Genomic DNA, 21,311 nt, shown 5'->3' with positions numbered 1-21,311 from the left:
ATTCTGTGCCATAATCGTACATCATATATTACGTCATAAAAAAAATTTATTTACTAAATTTTCAATTATATATACATTCTCAATCACTTGCATCGTCAGCCTGATTGTCGTCTCCACCGCTACCTGCAGAACTTTCGGAATTGGATTCTTCGTCTGAATCTTTAAGTACCTTCCCTTTAATATTCTTTTTAGGCCTGTGTGTTTCAATGTCTGAACCTTCTTCGTCTGAAGAATAAATATTTGATGCTGCTGAAACAAAACATTTTTCACATCGCGATCCCAGTGGACAAAACAAATTAACTTAATATAACATGTATAAAAAACATAAAGATGCTACATATAAAAAAAATTAAAAACAATTTTAATACATTGTAAAGATATTAAAATCGCATATGTATGTGTGTTAATGTGAAACATAAAAAACATCTTAAAATAATGAAGAAAATATTAAGCAACCTTTAGAAGGAATCGCTGCAGCTCCCTTTTTATATTTATTTTTTATAGCTGCCAAAGAAATGGCACCCTCGTCATCGGAACCATCGTCATGATAAGTATCTCCACTGTATGCTCCAGTAGTACGGTTAGTATTCCTAATACCACTAGTATTCTTCTTCGTTTTGTTCTGGACTCGCATAGCCATACGTAATTTTTCTTCCTCTTTCTGAAAAAAAAAGGATATTAATGAAGAAAAATATTGAAACATAATAATGTGATAATCAATTTTAATATTGTGTAAAAATTATACCTTTATCATTTCATATCTATTCTGATCTGGATTCATTCCTACTTGAGAAAGAACTTTAATACCGGAAGTCTTTTGCGATCTATCGGCCAGAGACATTGTCATCTTCCTGTGCGTGAACGATTCCGTGGAATGCGGTCGGAATGTTAGCTTTGTTCGAAATACTGCTTGACCCTGTAGACCAGTACCTTGACGAATATAAAGATGGTTGTGATCGCCTTGTAACGGCTGTTTGTATACATCAAAAATTTCTGAACCCAGATGTAACGACATGCTGCCGTCCGACCATTTTACGAATCTCGCATTACTCTGCTTCACCATTTTGCCCTCATCGTTAAAAGATTCCTTCCACCTCAACGTATTTTCGACTTTAAGTTTCAATCGAGCACGACCTTCCTCATCAAGAGTTTCTTCCTCATCGATTTCATCCTCGTAGGTTTCGTGATCAAATGGTCTTGTCTCAACAGACAAAAAATTTGGTAATTTCACAAAGTGAATCTCGCGTCCGAGATCGGTAGTAATTTTCGGAATTTCCACATCAATTCTAGTTTCTGGAGGCGGCTCTGGTTCTTCTTCCTTATCTTTATCCTCTTCCTATAAAATACAGTTAATATATAAACAGTTAAAATATTCATATGGATCCTCAAAATCTGTTGTACATTTAAAATTAGTGAAATTCTAAAATTACAAAAAGAATTTAAGATTATTGATTTCTCGATAACTTACGTCTTCAATAACAACTCGATGACTCGGACCTTCTCCACCGCTTTCGGATCTGCCACGGCTATGACTCCTACTTCTACTTCGACTTCTGCTCTTACTTTTGCTTCTGCTACGACTTTTACTTCTACTCTTGCTCCGACTGCGACTCCGTTCTTTTTCTTCTTCCTTCTTATCCTTTTCCTCATCCGTGCTAATATCACTTGCATCGCCGAACAGTGCATCCGCGGTTGGTGCAACGCTATTTTCCTTATCAGCTGTCTCGTTTTCAGAATCTGAATTTATCAATGCTTTTGACCGTTTTACAGTTTTCTCCACATCTGAACCGGAACCGCTGTGTTGCCGCTTATGCTTCGATCGCCCTTCCTCGTCACTTTCGTCAGATTTTGGACTCTGATCGTTGTCTATTCGAGAAAAAATTTTCAACATTAGACAGCATTTTCTAACTTATTAAGAAGAAAATCTGAATATTATATTTAATTATAATAAAATGGAGTAGCACAAACCTGCCTGTTTGAAGGATCTATTTGATTCATTATCGCTCTTATCGTTTTTGGGACTTTTGGACCTTGATCTCTTGTCGTCAGATTTTTCAGAACCTGCTCTCTCTGTCGATTCGTCAAACTTCCTCGAAGACGCAGAAGAATTCGAGCGTCTTTCCGCGGGACTTGCGGAACCTGCTGATTTGTTACTTCTTTGAGAAGATACGCTTCGAGATCTACGACTTTTTGGTGAATCGGAGGCATTGGAAGTAGGGGAGGCCGGTGTCTTGGACTTTCTCTCTGTTGATCTAGCTTCTGAATGTGATCTCGAGCTGACGAGTGATTTCGGACTAGAGGAGCGCACACTTCCGTGCGGAGATTGCGAACGCGATCGGGGAGACTTTCCATGCGGAGATTGCGAACGCGATCGGGGAGACTTTCGGGAGTCCGCCGAGCTGTTGGAAGCTACCGATTTTGGTGTACCACTCCTGGATCGTGGAGAACCAGATTTTCCACTCCTTGATCTTGGAGAACCAGATTTCTCGCTTCTGGATCGTCGAGAATCCACAGATTTCTCGCTTTGGATGGAACCGACACTTGAACGTCTCGAACCCGTTCCAACTGGAGATGATGGGCTTTCTGACCTGCGGCTGCCATCTAACTTATTCGATCCGACCGGACTGTGACTGGTAGACCTCGAGGCACGGCTGCCGCTAACGTTTGATGTAGGCGAGGCCGGCGCTCCGTTTTCATCCTCGGAATGCTCGCTCCTAGCATTACCCAATGTTTGTGCGGGAACCTGTGACGCTCGGCTGCCACTACGACTCGATCTTGATGATGCAGAAGCATTATCAGACTCTGAACCTAAAAAACAAATTTGTATACATTTAATTATATTTTCATAAATTAATAAATTCTTCACAATAGATTTCAAAATTTGGATATATTGAAGATCTTTTAATGTGAATAAATTACTAATACTTCACAATAGATCATCCCATATTACTGTCTGTTAAATTCGAATCATGTGTTTTGCGATTTGCAATTATTATATTATCATTAATAGGATGTAACGAAAGAATTAACAAGAATGAAGACATAAAAATATGATATAGTGATGTTATTAACATAAAGAACATTTTATCTTTAGGGGGCTGTTAGTATCCGACAAAAAAAAGATATTACTTTTAACATAATTTAATATTTATGTATGTAGAATTGTATATATCTTCGATTTCCTCTACTACACATTATGTCAAATTTTTAAACGAATATGTAAATATATTTGTTTTTATAGCCAAACTAACCTACACTTCTATTTAAGATAAAACAAATATATATGAGAAAGAAAATTTTAATGGTTCAGTGCAGCAATAAAAAACGAGCTTACAATAAATAAAACGGTAAATAATAACGAGATTCGTTAAAATTATGAATGTATATATTCGAAAGATCAAATCGTTACCGTGATAAAGACATAACCTCAAATGAAATTGGCGTCAAACAAACTGTTCCATTTAATATCGTGAATATTATATCAATATTTTAGAAATTGCGACATATCCGTGCGGAGGGACAATACAAGCAAATTCACTGATAATACTTACCTGAATCGCCACTGGAATCGCGCAATGTTTCTCGCACTGGTGACATGGTCGCTATATGCTTGAAGATCGTAAACCACTTCGAAATAACCTAGAGTCGCCTAGAGAGAAGGGCTCGCATGTGAATAACAACGCATAGTCTACAGAAAGAAATAATACACAGCTGTCACTTTTTGATATTTTATTTAAGAAAAAAGGATAGGCTAATTGATACAAGCATTCTTTGCAATATCTTTCTTCCTTTTCTCTCTAAAGTCTAATTATGTAGGCCTGTTCTTTTTAGTCAAACACATCTTGCATCTTTCATCAATATCATTCATCTTTTCTTTTTTTTTCTCTAACATAAAGAGGAAGACTAGATCATGCAAGAAATTCGAAAAAGGACAAGCCTTTATGTCTGTTTCATTTTAAGTGCAAAAAATATAAGTGCAACTAAGCACATTTATAAAGATCACATTTATACAGATCTGGATACTGAGCATGTAATTTTTTTTACTTTTTTCACTAGGATTTTCACTTTTCTTCTTTTACATTATTCGTTCTGATCATTGCAAAACGATTTAAAAGACAAACATTTTGACACTGTGAAAGCCGTCTAAATCACCTTATCGCGTTCTTTACAAAGAAATCGCGCGAACGAGGAATCCATAAGCCAATAGATCATTAGGAAATGAATATAGAAATATAGGAAAACAATGATGACTATATAATTAATTAATAAAAATTATTTTCATTAAAAAATAATAATCTGAATTTCAATCAAAAAAAGAAATAAAACTTATAGGATAAAAAATTATTCTCGATAATAATTGGAGGCAACATAATTATCATGTACAAATCTGTAAACGATATAATTTATCTTTTGAAAGTACAATCAAATATTTATTTGTAGCTACGACACCCATAATGGGAGATGCTTGACAATCAAGGTCCACGATTCTTTGTTTGGCAATTTTCTCTCCAATATCAGGTTTCTCATATAGGAATACATGTCTCGCATGTTCTATTATAGCTATATATGAACCATCTACGAAAAAAAAATAATTACATTAAACAAAATATCAGAGAAATATATTAAAAACCATTTCTATTGTCTTACCAATTGGAGACACACAAAATTTTTTATTAGTTTTGCTAGCTTCAACATAGCCAAATCCGGGAAAACTATGGACATGTTTTAGATTCCATTGAGTATTATCATCTGCATTGCCTATTATCCAAACGCAAGCGTCATGATCACATCTCAGGCATACCATTTGTCCATGTTTTCTTTTACATGTAAACAATACGTGATTATTGCTTCCCAATCTAGCCAGATGCGTGGTTGCTTGTGTGAGAAGATTAATCCTTTGTAAAAAATTATCTTTTCCTTCTAAATCACACTCTTCTAATTGTTCAACATTGAATCCCATACAAGGTTGATCTCCTCTAACATCTTGTTGATCTGTACATAAGTGTGCTAACCTATATATAAGTGATATATTATTGTAAGATTGAAATATAATATAAAATAAAGTAATTAAATACTATATAAGATGTGAAATGTCGCACTAATATTACTGGAATTAAAGCTATGTACGTTTATATAAAAGATCATAAGAAAAAGTACTTCTCATGAATTTCTGCAGAGAGAGTCTCATTGGGTAAATATTCGCCTGCTGTATCATTTTTTATTAACTCACTCCACATTAATCCACTTTCATATTTACTTAGATCAATTTGCAATATATCTTCCTTTTGCCTCCAAGTTGCCATATTTTCTTCTAATCTATATTGGCACTCTCCTTGTATCAATATTTCATTATCTATTGTAACAGACAATTCTAATGGTTTAACATTTATTTTAGGTTGTTTATTGTTGTATTGTTTTGGTATCTTAACCCAAATGGTAAGTGACTCTTCATCTTGTGACCAATGATAATTTGGAATCTTTATCTGCGAATTTGGCAGTTTTACTTCAGTTTCAGTTTCTTGTGTGTCGTTTTTCTCAAAATTAATATTATCTTGACAAATAGAATGTAAATAGTTGCCATTTTTTTCCAAATAAGCATAATCCACAGTACCTTGTACTTTCAATATCTGCTTATCTATACAATAAATATTTCCTATTTTATCTTCTACATACTCCAAGTTATAAGATAACAATATAAGTTGTGTATATTTCTTCTGATTATCATCTACAGCAATAGTGCACATGATTACAACAATTTTCGAGCTCTTTTCTACATATTGAACATTCATGATGATTCCAGGTTCTACAGAATTCATTAGAAAATATTTTTTGCTTTCTCCTGTACTCGTTATCAGCATATGTAGATTTTCACCACCATCAGAGATTACCAGAATATTATTCGAGGTAAATCCAATTGATGGATTATATATTATTTTTGATAAGTCTGTATCTGTGTGTAATTTGTATACTTGGTCCAAAGAACCCTCCTTATCTAGCCGCCAAACAGCTGAAGTTTCATCAATAAACCAGCATGACATATCATATACATTATTAAATAAATGATTGTGAAAAGCAAATAGCCTTGCTTCCAACCAAGATTCCTGATTATGATTTGGCTCTAATCTATATACATCTAAAATATTATTATTAAATATTATTTTTTTATTAAAGACATCTGTATGTTCTCTCTTCTTTTGGTTATATGCTAAAGAATTGTGTATGTATAGGCGAGTTTTTTAATTCATCGATTAATAAATCGCATTATGCCCAAATGCAATTTTGCTCTATAAAAACAGCATTTGTGCATTATACGATTAATCAATCGATGAATTAAAAAACTTGTTTTATATATACAATACTTTGTATACTTACGACTTTTTAGTTTGTTTTCAGAAATTATAGGAACGACTTCGCTAGAAAATTGATACTTTTCAAAGGCCGAGTTCATCAAACTTTTGTCAGGCCGTAATTCAATTATTTCTGTCATCGTTCTACATTAAATTAAAAGCAGAACATATAAAAATATATAAATTTTTGAATCAATGACAGGACGAGCGATTGACAGGATAACCTAACTTATAATCGCGATTATGACGCCATCTAACATCAATTACTAATGAAATTTTTTAATTTAAAAAAAAAAAGAAACAAAATATCCGCATATATCGTACGTATATTTTGCGTAATAAATTAACAAAAAAGAAATTGATCAAAAAAGATTAAGCGATTGCAAGTATTAAAAATAATACATTATATTTATAATAATTTAATATCAGTTTTTACATTAGAAAATATGTAAAAATATACAATATAAAGAGAGAGCAACATTCTCATATAAATATATCCGTTTTCCGTATCAAAAATATATGTAAATGTGTAAAATATTATATTTATCTATATCTTATATAATTATTTCATATAAAATATTATTTATAAAATATAAAATATATATATATAAAATATAACTCCCATTTTTTTATCTTTCAACCCATATCTTGAATTCCTTTCCTATATAATTTCGCTTATTATATACAAATAAAAAATATAATTCTATAGAGAAATTAATGAACAATAAAATAAACAATAAAAATACAGTTTTTGTTAAAAATCACCTATAGCAACAATAATATTAGATAACGCTTTTCTGGCATCACTTTCCTTAAATACATTTAAGATTTCCATTGCTTTTTGTGAATGTTCCTTTATAAGTTCTTTAGTTAAGCCAATGCCAGGACCAGCTGCGACAATTTCAAGTACCTATAAGCATAGAATATCATCCATTACTTATAAACATAAATTTATTAGATAATTCATTGGAACTCTAAAAGACAGTAATTAAATCAATTATGCATAGATCTAATCAAATATTATCTTTCTTTAAACCTTTAAATAGTCAACGTTTTCAACTGATTCCAATCCTTTATCAAGCTCTATTAAAATTGATGGGTCATGTTCCACATGGAACATAATCGGAGCAGCACATAAATTATGTAAAATCCCCTTATCCTTATTGATGCACAAACCCAAGTCTAAAGAAGCCTGTAAAAATTATATAAAATTATTTTATATCACCAATGTTATATAAAATTATTTTATATCACCAATGTTATATAAAATTATCGTAAAAATTAAATTTAATACATATTTTATTATTAATTAAGATATACTACCTGCCAAGCTAAAGCTAAATGCTTGCCAAATTCGTAACCTTTCTCCTCGATTTCTTTGCTATGGTCAGCTAATTTTAATGTTCCTTGACAGCTTTTCCCAAGCAACGATCCAGCACCATAAACATTTAAAAGCGTCCATTCTTTCAGTGCATAGTCTGTACGATCTTTAGATGGTACAGATGGTATGGGAAAATTTTGATGGTCTCTACGTGCTACAAATTCTACTTGGCACAAATCTCTTACTGCACTTGATATTAAAAATACAAGCTGAAAAAAATATTTTTTTAAACACAAAATCAGATTTAAAAAATAAAAGAAACAATAGTCTTCTTTTTTAAGAGATAATAATATAAGTATTTACTATGAACAAATACTTACATCCTGATTTTTAAGAGCTGCCAATTCGGTACATGTATTACTAAGCAAATAATCACCACACAACAATGCTATTTTATTGCCAAAAGTCATATTATTCAACTCTGAAGATTCCCTAGATCCATCTATATTTATATTCACCAGACCTCTATGTATTAAATTGCTAGTACGTATCATTTCTGTAATTTCAGCTAATGCTCTTTGACTAAAATATACCATATTTAATATTTATTTTTTCGAAATAAATATTTTTGCATAAATAATCAACAAAATATTCAAATTTATATATATATATATATATATATATATATATATACACACATATTATACCTATGTAATACACCTGCAGCTTTATCCTCCTCTATCGGATTTGTATTCAAGTGACCAGCAGCTTTAGAAATCAACAGTACAATGAGACCAAACGCCTGTGTGTTACGACCATTGTAAATAATGCTCCTATTATAAAAAAACTAAAAATGAAATTTCTATCCCTAAGGCAGTATTGTTATGATATTTACTTGGCTGTTTTTAACACGGGATGATTTGATCCAACCAGCTTTCTCAAGTGCAATGCAACATTAGCAATCTCATCGCTTAACAGCCACCGTAAACTTAAAAAAGATGTTGGATAACCGACAATCTTCTCTGCTTCTGACATAGTTTTATTCCAATCTGTTTTCTGATTCACTGTTACTTTGTTTTCAGCTTGATTAATATTGTTAAGATAGAATCTGTTCTGTGAGGAAATGCAAACTGTTCTCTGGACTTGAAGTGCTTTATGTAACTTCCATAAATGTATGATAACAGGATTACTTCTTCTCCAAAGCCTGAACATAGCTGTATTCACAGACATCTTACTTGCTAAACAACTGCAATAGATATTCTATAAAAAATACAATATCACTCAAAAGATCAGAATTGTCAAGCAAATACAAGTATTGTAACTAGTTTATCATTTCCTATTTCCAAAAGTTAATTATCAATTGATAAAATCATGATTTATAAATATAATATTGACAATAGCTTAATATAATCTATAATCAATTAGATATAGACTCTCAAATATAATATTAAAGGTTTTTTTTATACTATTGTTAAAACTTTCTTACTTTTATCAAATTTCAAATTTATATGTATTTCATTTTAAATACAAAAATATACCAATTCAACTGAGAAAAGATTTATATGAGAATAGATTTTAAATAAAAAGAAAAATTTAAATATGGTGTAATTAAGCAATTACATGTCCATATATTCAGGGCTTCACAAAAGAGATATGTGAATCATTAAAACTTTCTCTTCTGACCTAACTTTCCAAAAAAATTTCTCATGCAATATCACACAGATATTTTAATAAAAGGATATATCAATATTAAAAATATATTAATATAAAATATATTAATATTAAATTGAAAGCTTGTGAAAACTTTCGCTAGTTAGTACCAATGTTAATATTTGAAAAATTTACTTAAATCAATTTATGCTAAACATAAAATTTCATTGGTTAGCAAGCAAAAATTTTTTAAAATGCAACTTTCTAATTTTTGAAAGATCTTTTTAAATTCAAGAAAGAAAGGAATTACATATGTTTATTAATTAGAAAAAAATATCAATTCTTTCTTATTTGTAATGTAAAAGTAGGTCAGATCATTTATACATAGTAAAGTTAACAGTATACACAATAATCATAAAAAATCCCATAAAAAAGAGTAACAAATTTTTTTTATGGGATTTCAAGATACTTACCAATGTTGAACGGATTAAACTAAATAAAAGAAATATGGTACACAGCTAAAGAGTTGTTCAAAGCGTATTTATGAGACTGGAATGCAACACTCTATACTCGTGATGACATTTAAAAGCATCGACTATAGCATTATTAAAGGCAGTTATCTTATAAGAATCATTTGGACTTTAATATATTCTGTTTTAATTTATATTAAAATACTTTCTTATATTTTCCTATACTTTATAATAATATTTGCTGTAAAATATTATATAATAATATATCTTATTTGCATTTATATCAGTATATATTATAATATTGATACATAAATAAAAAAAATATGAGATCTTCCAGATCTTCTGCGACAACTATTGACAAAAGGTTATTTTAACATAAAAATCCTAATATTAGAATGCTGAAGCTCTAAAATAAATTTTAAATTAGCAGTATTTAAACTTAAAGTTAACTTTTTAAACCTTGTTTGAAATTTACGATCCAGGATTGAGTTCAGAAACGTCGCATGTATCATTTATCTTTGTTGTTCACCGAATGTTAAACAAGACTAAAATGATACTGCCGATGTAAATGAGACTTAATGTTTAAAGCTTGTATTCACAATATTAGAAATCGATCCTATATTTCGAACGGAGGAAAAATTGATCACATCGCTCATTGATCAATCGCATTGAGTATTGATCAATTGATCGAAATGCCATTAATATTGATCAATTTTTTTCTCTGTCCAAGATCTTAAATTGATTTCTAGTATCATAAATACAAAACTTAACTGACCAATTGGCAACGTGGCGACAATCATATCATAATGTATTTGTACATGCGTAGAATGCTCTGATGAGATTTTTATCGCACGATCTCTCAAGTGGATTATGGTTATGTCATACACGATTACATGATCGCCACAACATAGGTGTATATGTATATCGGTCGTGATGATGTTCTTTTAGTATTTATTTAATACAGGAAAGGAAATTGAAGAAGAAAAAAAAAAAGAGAATGTTGGGTATATTGTGCGGTCGTCTGCTACGCGAAATGCCGCACGACAAGAAGCTGTGGAATACAATGAGGAACATGTACAGCAGCAGTGTAACAAGACAATTAATTTTATCTAATAGATTCCACGTTGTCGGCCGTAATTCTATGTTTCCTCTTCTTGGCGTCAGGGTAATACATCCAACACAATTATGTTGTAACACGGACGTTGCATTACAGTAGATTACAATTTTCGGTTATTTGTCACATGTAATTTTGTAATGTAACACGTGTATTATATATATATATATATATATATATATATATATATGTGTATGATGTGTGTGTGTGTGTGTATTTGCTTTAATTATTATATATATATATACACACATTTATTTATTTACATACATATAGTATATTTTATTATATAGATTTTTCTTGATTTTATACAATGTTATACAATATTTAGTTTCGAAAGATTTTGACATATACAAAGAAATTTTAATATCCAAATGTAATGCAACATAAAACATAATAAGTGTAACTAATTTAAAGATATAGATAATTTATTTACAATAAATATTATTGTTACTGCTTCTACAGATATAGATAATATCTGCATAGATGCAATGGGGCGAACATCAAGGAAGCGCCGTCAAAGGAAGAAGCTTAATTTTGTAAAATCAAATGAGAATACTGATGATTCTTTGATATGTTTAAAATCTTGGCTTCTTAATGAGAATTGTGTGTCAATTCGTTATTTGATACCAGAGTATTTTCCTTTCTCAGGTAGAGGTTTGAAAACATTAAAGCATATAGAAAAAAATGAAATATTGATTCAATTACCACTTTCGATATTGATAACAACAGATGTCTTATCACAAAGTGATATTAAATCTTTATTCTTATGTAATACTACTGATAGTTTTAATCCTCAATGCATACTTGCAACATTTCTTGTATATGAGGTACATTTAGAGACAAAGTCTAAGTGGTACCTTTATTTGAAAACATTACCACAATCTTTTACAAATCCAGATTTTTGTTCCAACAAAGAGAAAGCAATGTTACCAAACTTTATTTTGCATTCTCTTCATCAGGCACATAAGTTGCAGAAAAATTTCTCATTATTAATGAAAACTGTAAAATGTCTGGATATTAATAAAAGCTATTGTTCTCACTGTGGCATACATTTACAAAAGATAATAACATTTGCAAAATATAAATGGGCCTACTACGTTGTCAATACAAGAGCGGTATATATAGATACTAAATTATGCAAGGAAAACATATGTAACATAAAACAGCCTAATAATTTGGCTCTAGCGCCTTTCTTAGATTTATTTAATCATGATGTGAATACTGCTATTAAAGTATCTATTGTCACAGATGATTATCAAGATCAGTTTTATCAAATTATTACTTTAAAGCCATTTGATGCAGAGACACAAGTGTTTATTAATTATGGCGCGCATGACAGTCTCAAGTTGTATATTGATTATGGATTTTTTATTTCATGTAATCCACTAGATGAAATACAGTTTGACATTTCTGATATAAAGAAATGTTTTGATATTTCACAGACTAAATTAGATTTTATCATATTCAATAGTTTTCATAGGAGCATGTCATTTACTCGTGACGGCTTGAATTATAATGCAACAATAACGCTATTTATATTGAGTACAAAATTGGAGAAGAATTGTTGGAAATTGAAGATATATGGTGAAACTTTTGATACTGATGAATGGTGTACAATTAATAAGTTAGGAATAAATATTTTAAACTTGAAGAAAATAGAATATACATGCATTTTAAATGATATGAAAAATGTAAAACTTAAAAGTCCGAGCTTTTTGATCGCGATTAATCTCGTTGTAGAGTATATTAATATCTTGGATACGGCATTTAGTTGTATGAAAAAAATAGGAGAAGCTGTACCACATTAAATATTTTAATAATGCGTATAATGTTATAAAAATATGTAATGTATTTTTTATATATATGTATATATAATCTGATTAGATATAAAATATCTTTTTGCAAATTATAATAACTGAATAAAAATAATGATTAAAATGTTTCTAAATTTTTTATACTTATTGCAACATATATATAAATATTTCCCAAAATATTAATAATTTTTTTTTAAATAAAAGGTATAATCAGTTTCTCATTTGGTTTTATACATTAATTATTTCTTTAAAATTGTAATTAGTCAAAACGTATTTATATTAATATTCATATACATATTATCACACTTATATTGGCATACAGACTATAAATGAAGAACTAATCTTCTTATGTATTTCATAGTGTTGCAGTGGCAATGTAATTGATCGTGCTCAGAAAAAGAAGAATGTGCCACAATCCAAGTCTGTTGTGCCGCCAGTGAAATTTGAATCAGTTGTTACTGGATTAACTGGAGCAAAACCTGGCCAACAAAAAAGAAATTGTTTCCATCCTGGTGTCTCTGGTCTGAACAGAGATGCGCTTGATTTACATAATAAATCATCAGTGACTAGTACGGATATGTTAAAAGCCATGCTCAGATATATTTGGCCAGAAGTAAATAATATTGCATTATTTATAGTTTGTGAGCGATATATATATATATATGTAATATTATATATTACATATTTTTGTAGGATGATCCAGAAATACGGAAACGAGTGAAAATAGCAGTAGGTTTACTCGTGGGCGCTAAAGTCTTAAATGTTCTTGTACCATTTATTTTCAAATATGCGGTAGATATTTTAAATGTCCATACTGCAACAATGGGTGGTGGTGCTGTAATGGATTTAACAACCGCACCTGCAACAGTTGCGACTGTAGCAACATCGCTACTTGTAGGATGTAAAAATGCTTTATTTCAAAATATCTTAATATTTTAATATTTAAAAAAATTTTCGTCCGTAATTTTATATAATTTCAGAATAATTTTTTTTGCAGATGGAATAGCACGGGCTGGAGCTGCTGGTTTCAGTGAACTTAGAAATGCGGTTTTTGCGAAAGTCGCACAGCACTCCATCCGTAAAATAGCAAAAAATGTATTTATACATTTGCATAATCTTGATATGGCTTTTCATTTAAATAGACAGACCGGTGCTTTATCGAAGGTATATTCGAACGAGTTTAGCATCTTTTATTATTTTCTATTAAAATTAAAAAGATTATGTATTACAACTTAAAAAATGTTCATTCTATTTTCAGACAATCGATCGTGGCAGCCGCGGTATTAATTTTGTTTTAAATGCAATGGTATTTAATATTGTGCCTACAGTATTTGAGCTAGCATTAGTTAGTGCAATTTTGGGGATAAAATGTGGACCGGAATACTCAGCCGTAGCATTAGGTTGCGTCGGTATTTATACCGTGTTCACATTGGCTGTTACACAGTGGCGTACCAAATTTAGAATACGTATGAATAAAGCGGAAAATGAAGCAGGCAATAAAGCAATAGATTCGCTCATCAATTACGAAACAGTAAAGGTTAGTAAAACATGAATTTCATTTCCAGATTTGTTTTAAAAAGATACACATACACATCCAAATATTTATATTTATATATGTATGTATGTGTGTATGTATGTATGTGTGTATGTATGTATATATGTATGTATATTTCTTGTTTTAGTATTTTAACAATGAGAAATTTGAAGCAGAAAGATACGATGAATCTTTAAAAAAATACGAAACATCATCTCTCAAAACTAGCACGAGCTTAGCGATGTTGAATTTTGGACAAAATGCTATATTCAGTAGTGCGCTGAGTCTTATTATGGTACTGGCAGCACAAAATATAGTAAATGGTAATTGCGTTTACAATTGTTACTTTAATTAATATTGAATTATAGAATTAATATTTATAAAAAAATTAACGTTTGTTAAATTTTTATTTTTTATGTGTAGGTACTATGACTGTCGGTGATTTAGTTATGGTGAACGCCTTATTATTCCAACTTTCAGTTCCTCTAGGCTTCTTAGGCTCTGTTTATCGAGAAGTAAGACAAGCTTTTATTGACATGCAAACCATGTTTACTCTTATGACAACAGACACTGCAATCAAAGTAAGATTATTTGAATGTAAAATATTGATATTTATTTATATTAAATAATTTAAATAATATATACTTTACAAATAATTAAATTATTTCTCGGATTTTTATTGACAGTCAAAAGAAAATGCATTAAGATTTTACGTGACACCAGATTCATCGGAAATACAATTTAGGAACGTAAATTTTCAATATGTTGAAGGGAAACCTATTTTTAAAGATATATCTTTCACTATACCTAGTGGCAAGAAGATTGCTATTGTTGGAGGATCTGGTTGTGGGTAAGGTATTAGGTATATATAAAAATCGTTTAACACAAGTTATTGATAATAAATTCAATAAATATTCAATAATCATCAGTAATATCATGTAATGATTAATTCATACTGTCTTTTTTTATCTTTTTAGCAAAACTACAATCGTAAGATTGCTGTATAGATTTTTTGAACCACAAAGTGGTGATATTTACATTAATGGTCATAACATTCGAGATGTCGATTTAGAAGATCTTAGACATTGCATTTCAATTGTGCCACAGGTAAAATTAATATATTTCGTCCTTTATGATAATTTCTAATAATTAAATCTCAAATCTCATTAATTATTTTATGCGCAAATATTGTAATATTTTTTATATTATGTTGAAAACATTGTAGGATACAGTACTTTTTCACGAAAGTATATTTTATAATTTGCACTATGGTAATTTGAAAAAATCGCGCGACGAAGTTTTCGAAGTTGCAAAGATGGCAAATCTTCATGATTCTATATTGAATTGGCCGCAAGGATATGACACGCCTGTAGGAGAACGCGGCTTGAAATTAAGCGGAGGAGAAAAACAGAGAGTTGCAATTGCCAGAGCAATTTTGAAAGACAGTCCTATATTGATCTTTGATGAGGCTACTTCCTCATTGGATTCTATTACGGAACATGCAAGTTTCAAAACATTGTATTTTATTGTATTATTTAAATATCTTTGCGTTCTTTAAAATGTATAAATAAATATTTTTACAGAATATACTTGATGCTCTGCATAAAGCAACAGAGAAACGGACTTCGATAGTGATCGCACATCGTTTATTAACAGTTATGGATGCTGACGATATACTTGTTCTAGATCAGGGTAATTTAGTTGAAAGAGGTACACACGAATCGTTGTTATCTATACCAAATTCTCTGTATAGCAAGTTGTGGGAAACTCAATACTTAGGTATGAGAAAACATCAAGAACAAAAAGAGAAGAATCAAGCTGAACAGCTTAATTAAAAATAATATAATCTAGGTAAAAATAATATTTATCATGTGACACTGAATGAAAGTCTTAGTCTTTTTAGAAATTAACTATCTTATCTTTCATAATGAGAAACAAATTTAACAAATGTATAAGATATTCAAAATAATTTTAAATAATAATAAAATATTACAATGCTGTGAAATGTAAGATAGAAATATAAGATTAAAGTCATATTTGTTATAAGTATGTATATAACTCAGTGTATATACAAACATTAAATAATAATAAACAAATGTTGCATTTATAATCAATTTATAAATAACCTTCTTTATAATTTCATCTATATTTCATCAATATTTCAACCAACCGATATGGCAATACAAATTAATTTTGGAATAATTTGTACATACATACTTAAGATTGAAAATGAGTGCCAAGTACTTTTATTTATATCTCGAAACTTATAAAAATGTAATATATATCATTTGAAATATAATCGAAATGTGTGTAATATAAATGTATAAGTAATATGAATGGTTTATTTTTTCTATCAATATATTATATAATTTTTACTTGTTCATCAAATAACATTCATAAACGTAATATACGTAATATTGATATATCATTTGCTAACATGTTCAGATAGATTAAACAAGCTATTAAAATATCTAATGTTCCAAATTTTCTGTACATCATAGATACTATTTAGATTGCAGTAAATAATAAATAAATTTTATTACATTATTTTTTAGTCTAGTCTACAGATTTTTACTTTATTTTACATTAGACTATAAGAAAGAATTGATTACTAATGCTTGCGCAGATGTTACCTTGACAACTATTTGAAACAGTTATGGTCGCCGACTAGCCTGCAATGAGCGTTTGACAGTTTTCTACCGACTTGATATAAAGATGAATTGCGTACAATTACAATGCAAGTTTTAATACGCTGCGTATAAATATAAAATGCAAACTGAAGCTTCTATCTTACCAGTAGTACAACTTAATGTGCATAGAACAGTCAATAGGTAAAATAAAATTTCAAGAATATCAAATGAATGTAAATCGTAACGTAATAATAGAGAGAAAGATACATACTATAAAGTATAAATATGTACATTTTAGATTATTTTTATATATTAATTTATTTTTATATCTGTTAAATCTGACGTGTATATATAATTTGCAGAAAATTAAAACCTTGTTCAAAAGATTCAACGCTGGAATCAAAAAAGTTATCTCCTTGCAGGAATACTTTACTTTTATCAAACAAAAGATGTTTAAACCCCCTACTTGGTTTGTATAAAGAATCATTAAAATGTTCGTTATTTTGTGATATTTTATTATGTTATATATGTGCATGTATAGGTGCACCATATAGAGACAGCATCAAACAGCAATCGCTGTCGGATGAACCAAAATCTAGTAATAAAAGTATTCTCGGACAAAGAGTGATGTCAGCAAAAATGCTTCGTTTCAAACAGTTACAAAATCAATTAGCCGATGCACATTATCATCTTAATGTAATTATGAAAGATTATTCATATGTTCTTAAAAGTCCTTAAAATTAAAATAAAATTGTTTCCAAAATAAAAAAAAGTTATATAGAAATGTGTGTTTTAAAGATTGTTCAAGAGCTTGTAAATGATAATGATTGTGAATGCACTTATCCTTTATTGAAGATTTAACACGAAATTCATTTTCTTGTAGGAACTAGCAAACGAAAATAGATTATTAAAGGCATTGCAGAAAAAGCAAGATTCTGCATTGAGGCGTTACGAAGGAGCAAATGCCGAGCTACCAAGACTTATAAACTCGCATCATGAAGAATTAAGGGTGCTTCAAACAAAATATAAGAAATTAAAAGAATTGCATAAAGATACATGCAACTTGTTGAAAGAAAAAGAAAATGAATTATATTCTGTAAATGTGAGTTTTATATTTATTTGCAGTTGTATAGCATTAGCTTTATATAATAAAATTTAGAGTTTTTATTTGTAATGTACATATTTGTATAATATGGATTTCTGAAAATTTCTCTTTGCAGTCACAGAATAAGCATCTATTACAACTTAGTAAAGATCGAAATCTCGAAGAAAGAGAAAAATTACAGTTGCAATTATCCGACATGAATTATAAAATGCAACAACAACAAGAAACTATACAGGTAACATTCAAATTCTACTTTTGAAAGTTACATAGATAGAAGTAAAATATATTAATTATTTTGTAAAGCTACGACTAAAATACTTTCTTTGTAGTTGTTACATAGAAAACTTGCACTTGAAACTAAGAGCCTGAAACATCAATTACATATTGAAACTTCTAAACACAAAGAGACACAGAAAAATTTACAGGAAACAACAGAGAAATTGAAAAGTTTAGAATGTTTGTTGGACAATAGAGAAAAAAGATTATATTGTAATGGTCAATTGCTAATTTATCAAAGCAAAGAGAAAAATTTAGGCAGTCATTCTTTCACAAATCTCAGAGATATCAGGTATGAAAATCATGTCTATCATATCTTTTCATCTAGTAATATATAAAACAAATTTTTTATATATAAAAATATAGAGACATCTTTTATATTTCAGCATCTCTAATCCAATTAAAGTGTCCAGTAAAAGTAAAAGAAGTGAAAATAGTACAGCAAAAAATAATTTGGTGAGAATATAATATTTATATAATTAAGCATGAAATAATTAAATATTAACAAAGATTTAATGAATTTAATATAATATTGCAGCCGTTACTTGATACATTGGAAACTAATGATGATGAAAAAATAGCTCAACCAACAAATAATGTTAATCGCAATCATTCTATAAATCAGTTAAAATCAGAAACAATGGCAAGCTTGCAACAGATACGAAAGTTTCGATTGCAAAGACCACATATGCGTAAAAACTCTCATTCTATGGATGATTTAAGATTTCGGTCGAAAGATTCAGAGACGATAACGCATGATGATGAAAAAGTCACATCAGTAGATTATAAAACGATATTAGAGAGAGAAGAGTCGAAAAACAATTTTGAACAAATCGAAAGTGGCAAATTGAGAAAATTATTTAACAGAATAAAAAATCAGAATTTACAAAAGTCGCAAAGAGAACTGAAAGCTGAATTTGATTATTCGTCCGATGATGGAGAAAGTGAGAATGCCAGCGAACATTGCATTCAGTTTTACAATACTCCGCAAAAATCTAAAGAATTATATGCAAGGTACACATGTAACACAAGAATATTTTCAGAGAAATCTATATGATATTATATAATTAATTATTATAGCATATTTATTAATTTATGTCACTTATTTATCGATGATACATGATTAATATAACAAACCTTTTATGCTCTTGTTATCTGTTATAGATTAATTAACAGCACAGATGATACTTCTGATACTTTGGATGATATAATGAAAAAAACAAGTATCCATTACAGCGACGAAGAAGAGGAAGAAGAATTAAACATCCATCTAACAAAAGACTTGACATTTCAAAAGCACAAGTACAAAAGTAAATCAAAAGTATTACAGTATCATAGGAATAATGATTTTTATGATAGCGGTTCCGACGTTGAGTCTGAGGAAAAGATAAATACAAATGGGGATTCTTCCGTTGAATACAAAAACAATAACTTTCATACTAATTTATCTAAGTATAAAGAGCAGTTTAGTAAATCCAATAATGTCAGTCATCCACAATATGATATTTTGGAAATCACGGAACAATCTATTGGCAAGTTAAAAGATACACAGGTACAAAGGATATCTGATAACACTCTAGATGATGTAGAGATTTCTCAGCAATCTCTGAACTCAAGCAAAATATGGATGGACAAGCGACAATTCTCGGAAACCAATGGAAGAGATGAGTTCTCCTCTGTAGATATTGAAAATGAAGATTATACAGAAGAGGAAGGAACAAAGTATTTGGAAAATAGGCCAATATACACTGACATATCGTCTGGTAAAGTTTATCACAACACAAACATGTATGAAGAAATAAAAAATTTGCCGAGTCCGGAAAAGAAAGAAGTTGAAGAGGATTTACAAGCTTGTAAAAATAAATCTACGATAAACCGTTCTAAGAACGATCAATCCGAGCACAATTTGGAGAAGGAACATCTCAAGCTTGACGCAGATGAAATGCCAAGAATGAGGCACAGTGATGAAAAAATATCAAATGAAAATGATTTTAATATAGAAATGAAAAATAAAATCAATACCTCATTAGAAAATGACGATATATTGTCTAATAATGGCCACATATCTTCTCAGGCTAAACAAAATAATGACGCAAAAATCGAAGTGACAGATGTAAAAGCTAGCGATAAAAAGAAGATAATTAATTTCAATAAAGAGAAATTATTAGCTACAATGAAAGCGATCGATGATAATGAAAATATCGAGTTTGTAAGCCAAGGATTCAAGAATCACAACATGAACAGAATTCAGATAACGGAAAATCTACATCGCGGCTTACCTGCTCATTCAAAACCGAAACGCGATATTATTAGAGATATATTCGAAGACAATCGCATAGAAAGTAAAGTCAGAGGCACTTGCAGTAAATCTCACTGAAAATTTAGAGATGATCAGATTAAAAATCATAAATAAATAGTACAAAACTTCTTTTCTCCTTGCTTTCCTTAATCCTATTGAATTTTATGTGCAGATTTAAGGAAGAAATGTAATATTTAGAAAAAGTATATATATATATATTACTTTTTTTTTAGTATACTAAAATCTTTATTCACTTAACACACATAGATATATTTCCTCCAAAATAAATTACAAAGGAGGAGAGGAGAAAAAGAATAATTTTATTTTATTCTTAGTTCATTTTCTATGATCAAAAATGAAATAGATATATATATTAATTTATATATTTATATATTTATATTTATGTATTAATTTTTCAAATAAATGAAAATATATTTAGAGATTAATATAATCTACAAATTTCATTTTTTAAAAAATCAATTCGAGTTCTATCCTGATATTATGTACGCATGTATGAATGATGCATAGATAATAAGATGATAAATAATAAAATCCAATGTGTGTGTGTGTGTGTGTGTGTGTGTGTGTGTGTGTGTGTGTGTGTGTGTGTGTGTGTGTGTGTGTGTGTGTCCCAATTATATTGTATATTCAATATTAGATCTATTTTTTATTTTTTGTACGATTCATCTTTCTTCTTTTCCTCCTCGTAAGTGTCGGTCCACAATAAGTATTTAATCTTTAAGCCGTAAGA

The 21,311-nt window shown here is 29.6% G+C and overlaps 5 protein-coding genes and 1 long non-coding RNA gene across 12 annotated transcripts; 3 read left to right on the top strand and 3 right to left on the bottom strand.

Moving 5' to 3' along the window:
- Positions 1-28: 28 nt before the first annotated feature.
- Atu (Another transcription unit) lies at positions 29-4,108 on the bottom strand. Of its 2 annotated transcripts, none has more exons than XM_011639467.3 (6): positions 3,552-4,108; positions 1,969-2,808; positions 1,469-1,866; positions 746-1,336; positions 457-661; positions 29-249 (listed from the first exon to the last, which is right to left on the bottom strand). In XM_011639467.3, exons 1-6 carry the CDS (start codon positions 3,595-3,597, stop codon positions 80-82), a joined length of 2,250 nt encoding a protein of 749 aa, XP_011637769.2. In that variant the 5' UTR covers positions 3,598-4,108; the 3' UTR covers positions 29-79. The 2 variants fall into 2 exon arrangements, with proteins under 2 accessions (XP_011637769.2, XP_011637770.2); XM_011639468.3 differs by having other exon boundaries at positions 29-246.
- On the top strand, positions 3,034-3,638 carry LOC148936621 (uncharacterized). The gene is made up of 2 exons (XR_016139306.1): positions 3,034-3,347; positions 3,494-3,638. It is a non-coding gene; the product is annotated as an uncharacterized LOC148936621 (long non-coding RNA).
- A 264-nt stretch (positions 4,109-4,372) lies between the features above and the next one.
- On the bottom strand, positions 4,373-7,253 carry LOC105427636 (nudC domain-containing protein 1). Its single transcript, XM_011639469.2, has 5 exons — positions 7,113-7,253; positions 6,373-6,491; positions 5,158-6,133; positions 4,648-5,012; positions 4,373-4,575 (listed from the first exon to the last, which is right to left on the bottom strand). Exons 2-5 carry the CDS (start codon positions 6,485-6,487, stop codon positions 4,376-4,378), a joined length of 1,656 nt encoding a protein of 551 aa, XP_011637771.2. The 5' UTR covers positions 6,488-6,491; positions 7,113-7,253; the 3' UTR covers positions 4,373-4,375.
- On the bottom strand, positions 6,728-9,951 carry Pdss2 (Decaprenyl diphosphate synthase subunit 2). 4 transcript variants are annotated; one of them, XM_089076996.1, is made up of 7 exons: positions 9,792-9,951; positions 8,564-8,914; positions 8,367-8,501; positions 8,049-8,250; positions 7,671-7,937; positions 7,384-7,539; positions 6,728-7,257 (listed from the first exon to the last, which is right to left on the bottom strand). In XM_089076996.1, exons 2-7 carry the CDS (start codon positions 8,896-8,898, stop codon positions 7,102-7,104), a joined length of 1,251 nt encoding a protein of 416 aa, XP_088933122.1. In that variant the 5' UTR covers positions 8,899-8,914; positions 9,792-9,951; the 3' UTR covers positions 6,728-7,101. The 4 variants fall into 4 exon arrangements, with proteins under 4 accessions (XP_088933122.1, XP_088933121.1, XP_011637774.2 ...); XM_089076995.1 differs by having other exon boundaries at positions 8,564-8,928; positions 9,792-9,936; XM_011639472.3 differs by having other exon boundaries at positions 8,376-8,501; positions 8,564-8,928; positions 9,792-9,935.
- Positions 9,952-10,474: 523 nt separating this feature from the next.
- ABCB7 (ATP binding cassette subfamily B member 7) lies at positions 10,475-17,081 on the top strand. 2 transcript variants are annotated; one of them, XM_089076992.1, is made up of 12 exons: positions 10,475-10,953; positions 13,078-13,329; positions 13,410-13,617; positions 13,714-13,880; positions 13,975-14,253; positions 14,399-14,573; positions 14,674-14,831; positions 14,937-15,100; positions 15,228-15,357; positions 15,476-15,751; positions 15,834-16,101; positions 16,877-17,081. In XM_089076992.1, the coding sequence occupies exons 1-11, from the start codon at positions 10,786-10,788 to the stop codon at positions 16,083-16,085; spliced, it is 2,229 nt and encodes a 742-aa protein (XP_088933118.1). In that variant the 5' UTR covers positions 10,475-10,785; the 3' UTR covers positions 16,086-16,101; positions 16,877-17,081. The 2 variants fall into 2 exon arrangements, with proteins under 2 accessions (XP_088933118.1, XP_011637776.2); XM_011639474.3 differs by lacking the exon at positions 16,877-17,081 and having other exon boundaries at positions 10,476-10,953; positions 15,834-16,346.
- LOC105427639 (uncharacterized) lies at positions 16,944-20,995 on the top strand. Of its 2 annotated transcripts, XM_011639476.3 has the most exons (9): positions 16,944-17,081; positions 17,243-17,349; positions 17,422-17,576; positions 17,764-17,982; positions 18,101-18,220; positions 18,315-18,553; positions 18,648-18,717; positions 18,800-19,275; positions 19,426-20,993. In XM_011639476.3, exons 1-9 carry the CDS (start codon positions 17,020-17,022, stop codon positions 20,636-20,638), a joined length of 2,661 nt encoding a protein of 886 aa, XP_011637778.2. In that variant the 5' UTR covers positions 16,944-17,019; the 3' UTR covers positions 20,639-20,993. The 2 variants fall into 2 exon arrangements, with proteins under 2 accessions (XP_011637778.2, XP_011637777.2); XM_011639475.3 differs by having other exon boundaries at positions 17,243-17,576; positions 19,426-20,995.
- The last annotated feature ends 316 nt before the right edge of the window (positions 20,996-21,311 follow it).

Source organism: Pogonomyrmex barbatus, unplaced genomic scaffold (assembly GCF_055798465.1).
Source record: "Pogonomyrmex barbatus isolate J1 unplaced genomic scaffold, ASM5579846v1 scaffold2, whole genome shotgun sequence".
In the NCBI taxonomy this organism is placed as follows: domain Eukaryota; kingdom Metazoa; phylum Arthropoda; class Insecta; order Hymenoptera; family Formicidae; genus Pogonomyrmex; species Pogonomyrmex barbatus.
The sequence above is the reverse complement of the archived record's forward strand: the minus strand, read 5'-3'. Positions and strand labels throughout refer to the sequence as shown.

Coding starts and splice junctions, on each gene's coding strand:
- Atu (XM_011639467.3), bottom strand. CDS start 3,597: ATGTCACCAGTGCGAGAAACATTGCGCGATTCCAGTGGCGATTCAG. Junction 1,867..1,968: donor TAGATCCTTCAAACAGGCAG/GTTTGTGCTACT, acceptor TTTCTCGAATAG/ACAACGATCAGAGTCCAAAA. Junction 1,337..1,468: donor ATCGAGTTGTTATTGAAGAC/GTAAGTTATCGA, acceptor TGTATTTTATAG/GAAGAGGATAAAGATAAGGA.
- LOC105427636 (XM_011639469.2), bottom strand. CDS start 6,487: ATGACAGAAATAATTGAATTACGGCCTGACAAAAGTTTGATGAACTCG. Junction 6,134..6,372: donor TGAAAACAAACTAAAAAGTC/GTAAGTATACAA, acceptor ATAATATTTTAG/ATGTATATAGATTAGAGCCA. Junction 5,013..5,157: donor TCTGCAGAAATTCATGAGAA/GTACTTTTTCTT, acceptor ACTTATATATAG/GTTAGCACACTTATGTACAG.
- Pdss2 (XM_089076996.1), bottom strand. CDS start 8,898: ATGTCTGTGAATACAGCTATGTTCAGGCTTTGGAGAAGAAGTAATCCT. Junction 7,938..8,048: donor CAGCTCTTAAAAATCAGGAT/GTAAGTATTTGT, acceptor TATTTTTTTCAG/CTTGTATTTTTAATATCAAG. Junction 7,540..7,670: donor ATTTAGCTTTAGCTTGGCAG/GTAGTATATCTT, acceptor TAATTTTTACAG/GCTTCTTTAGACTTGGGTTT.
- ABCB7 (XM_089076992.1), top strand. CDS start 10,786: ATGTTGGGTATATTGTGCGGTCGTCTGCTACGCGAAATGCCGCACGAC. Junction 10,954..13,077: donor TTCCTCTTCTTGGCGTCAGG/GTAATACATCCA, acceptor TGTATTTCATAG/TGTTGCAGTGGCAATGTAAT. Junction 15,358..15,475: donor GCATTTCAATTGTGCCACAG/GTAAAATTAATA, acceptor AAAACATTGTAG/GATACAGTACTTTTTCACGA.
- LOC105427639 (XM_011639475.3), top strand. CDS start 17,020: ATGCAAACTGAAGCTTCTATCTTACCAGTAGTACAACTTAATGTGCAT. Junction 17,983..18,100: donor ATGAATTATATTCTGTAAAT/GTGAGTTTTATA, acceptor TTCTCTTTGCAG/TCACAGAATAAGCATCTATT. Junction 18,221..18,314: donor AACAACAAGAAACTATACAG/GTAACATTCAAA, acceptor CTTTCTTTGTAG/TTGTTACATAGAAAACTTGC.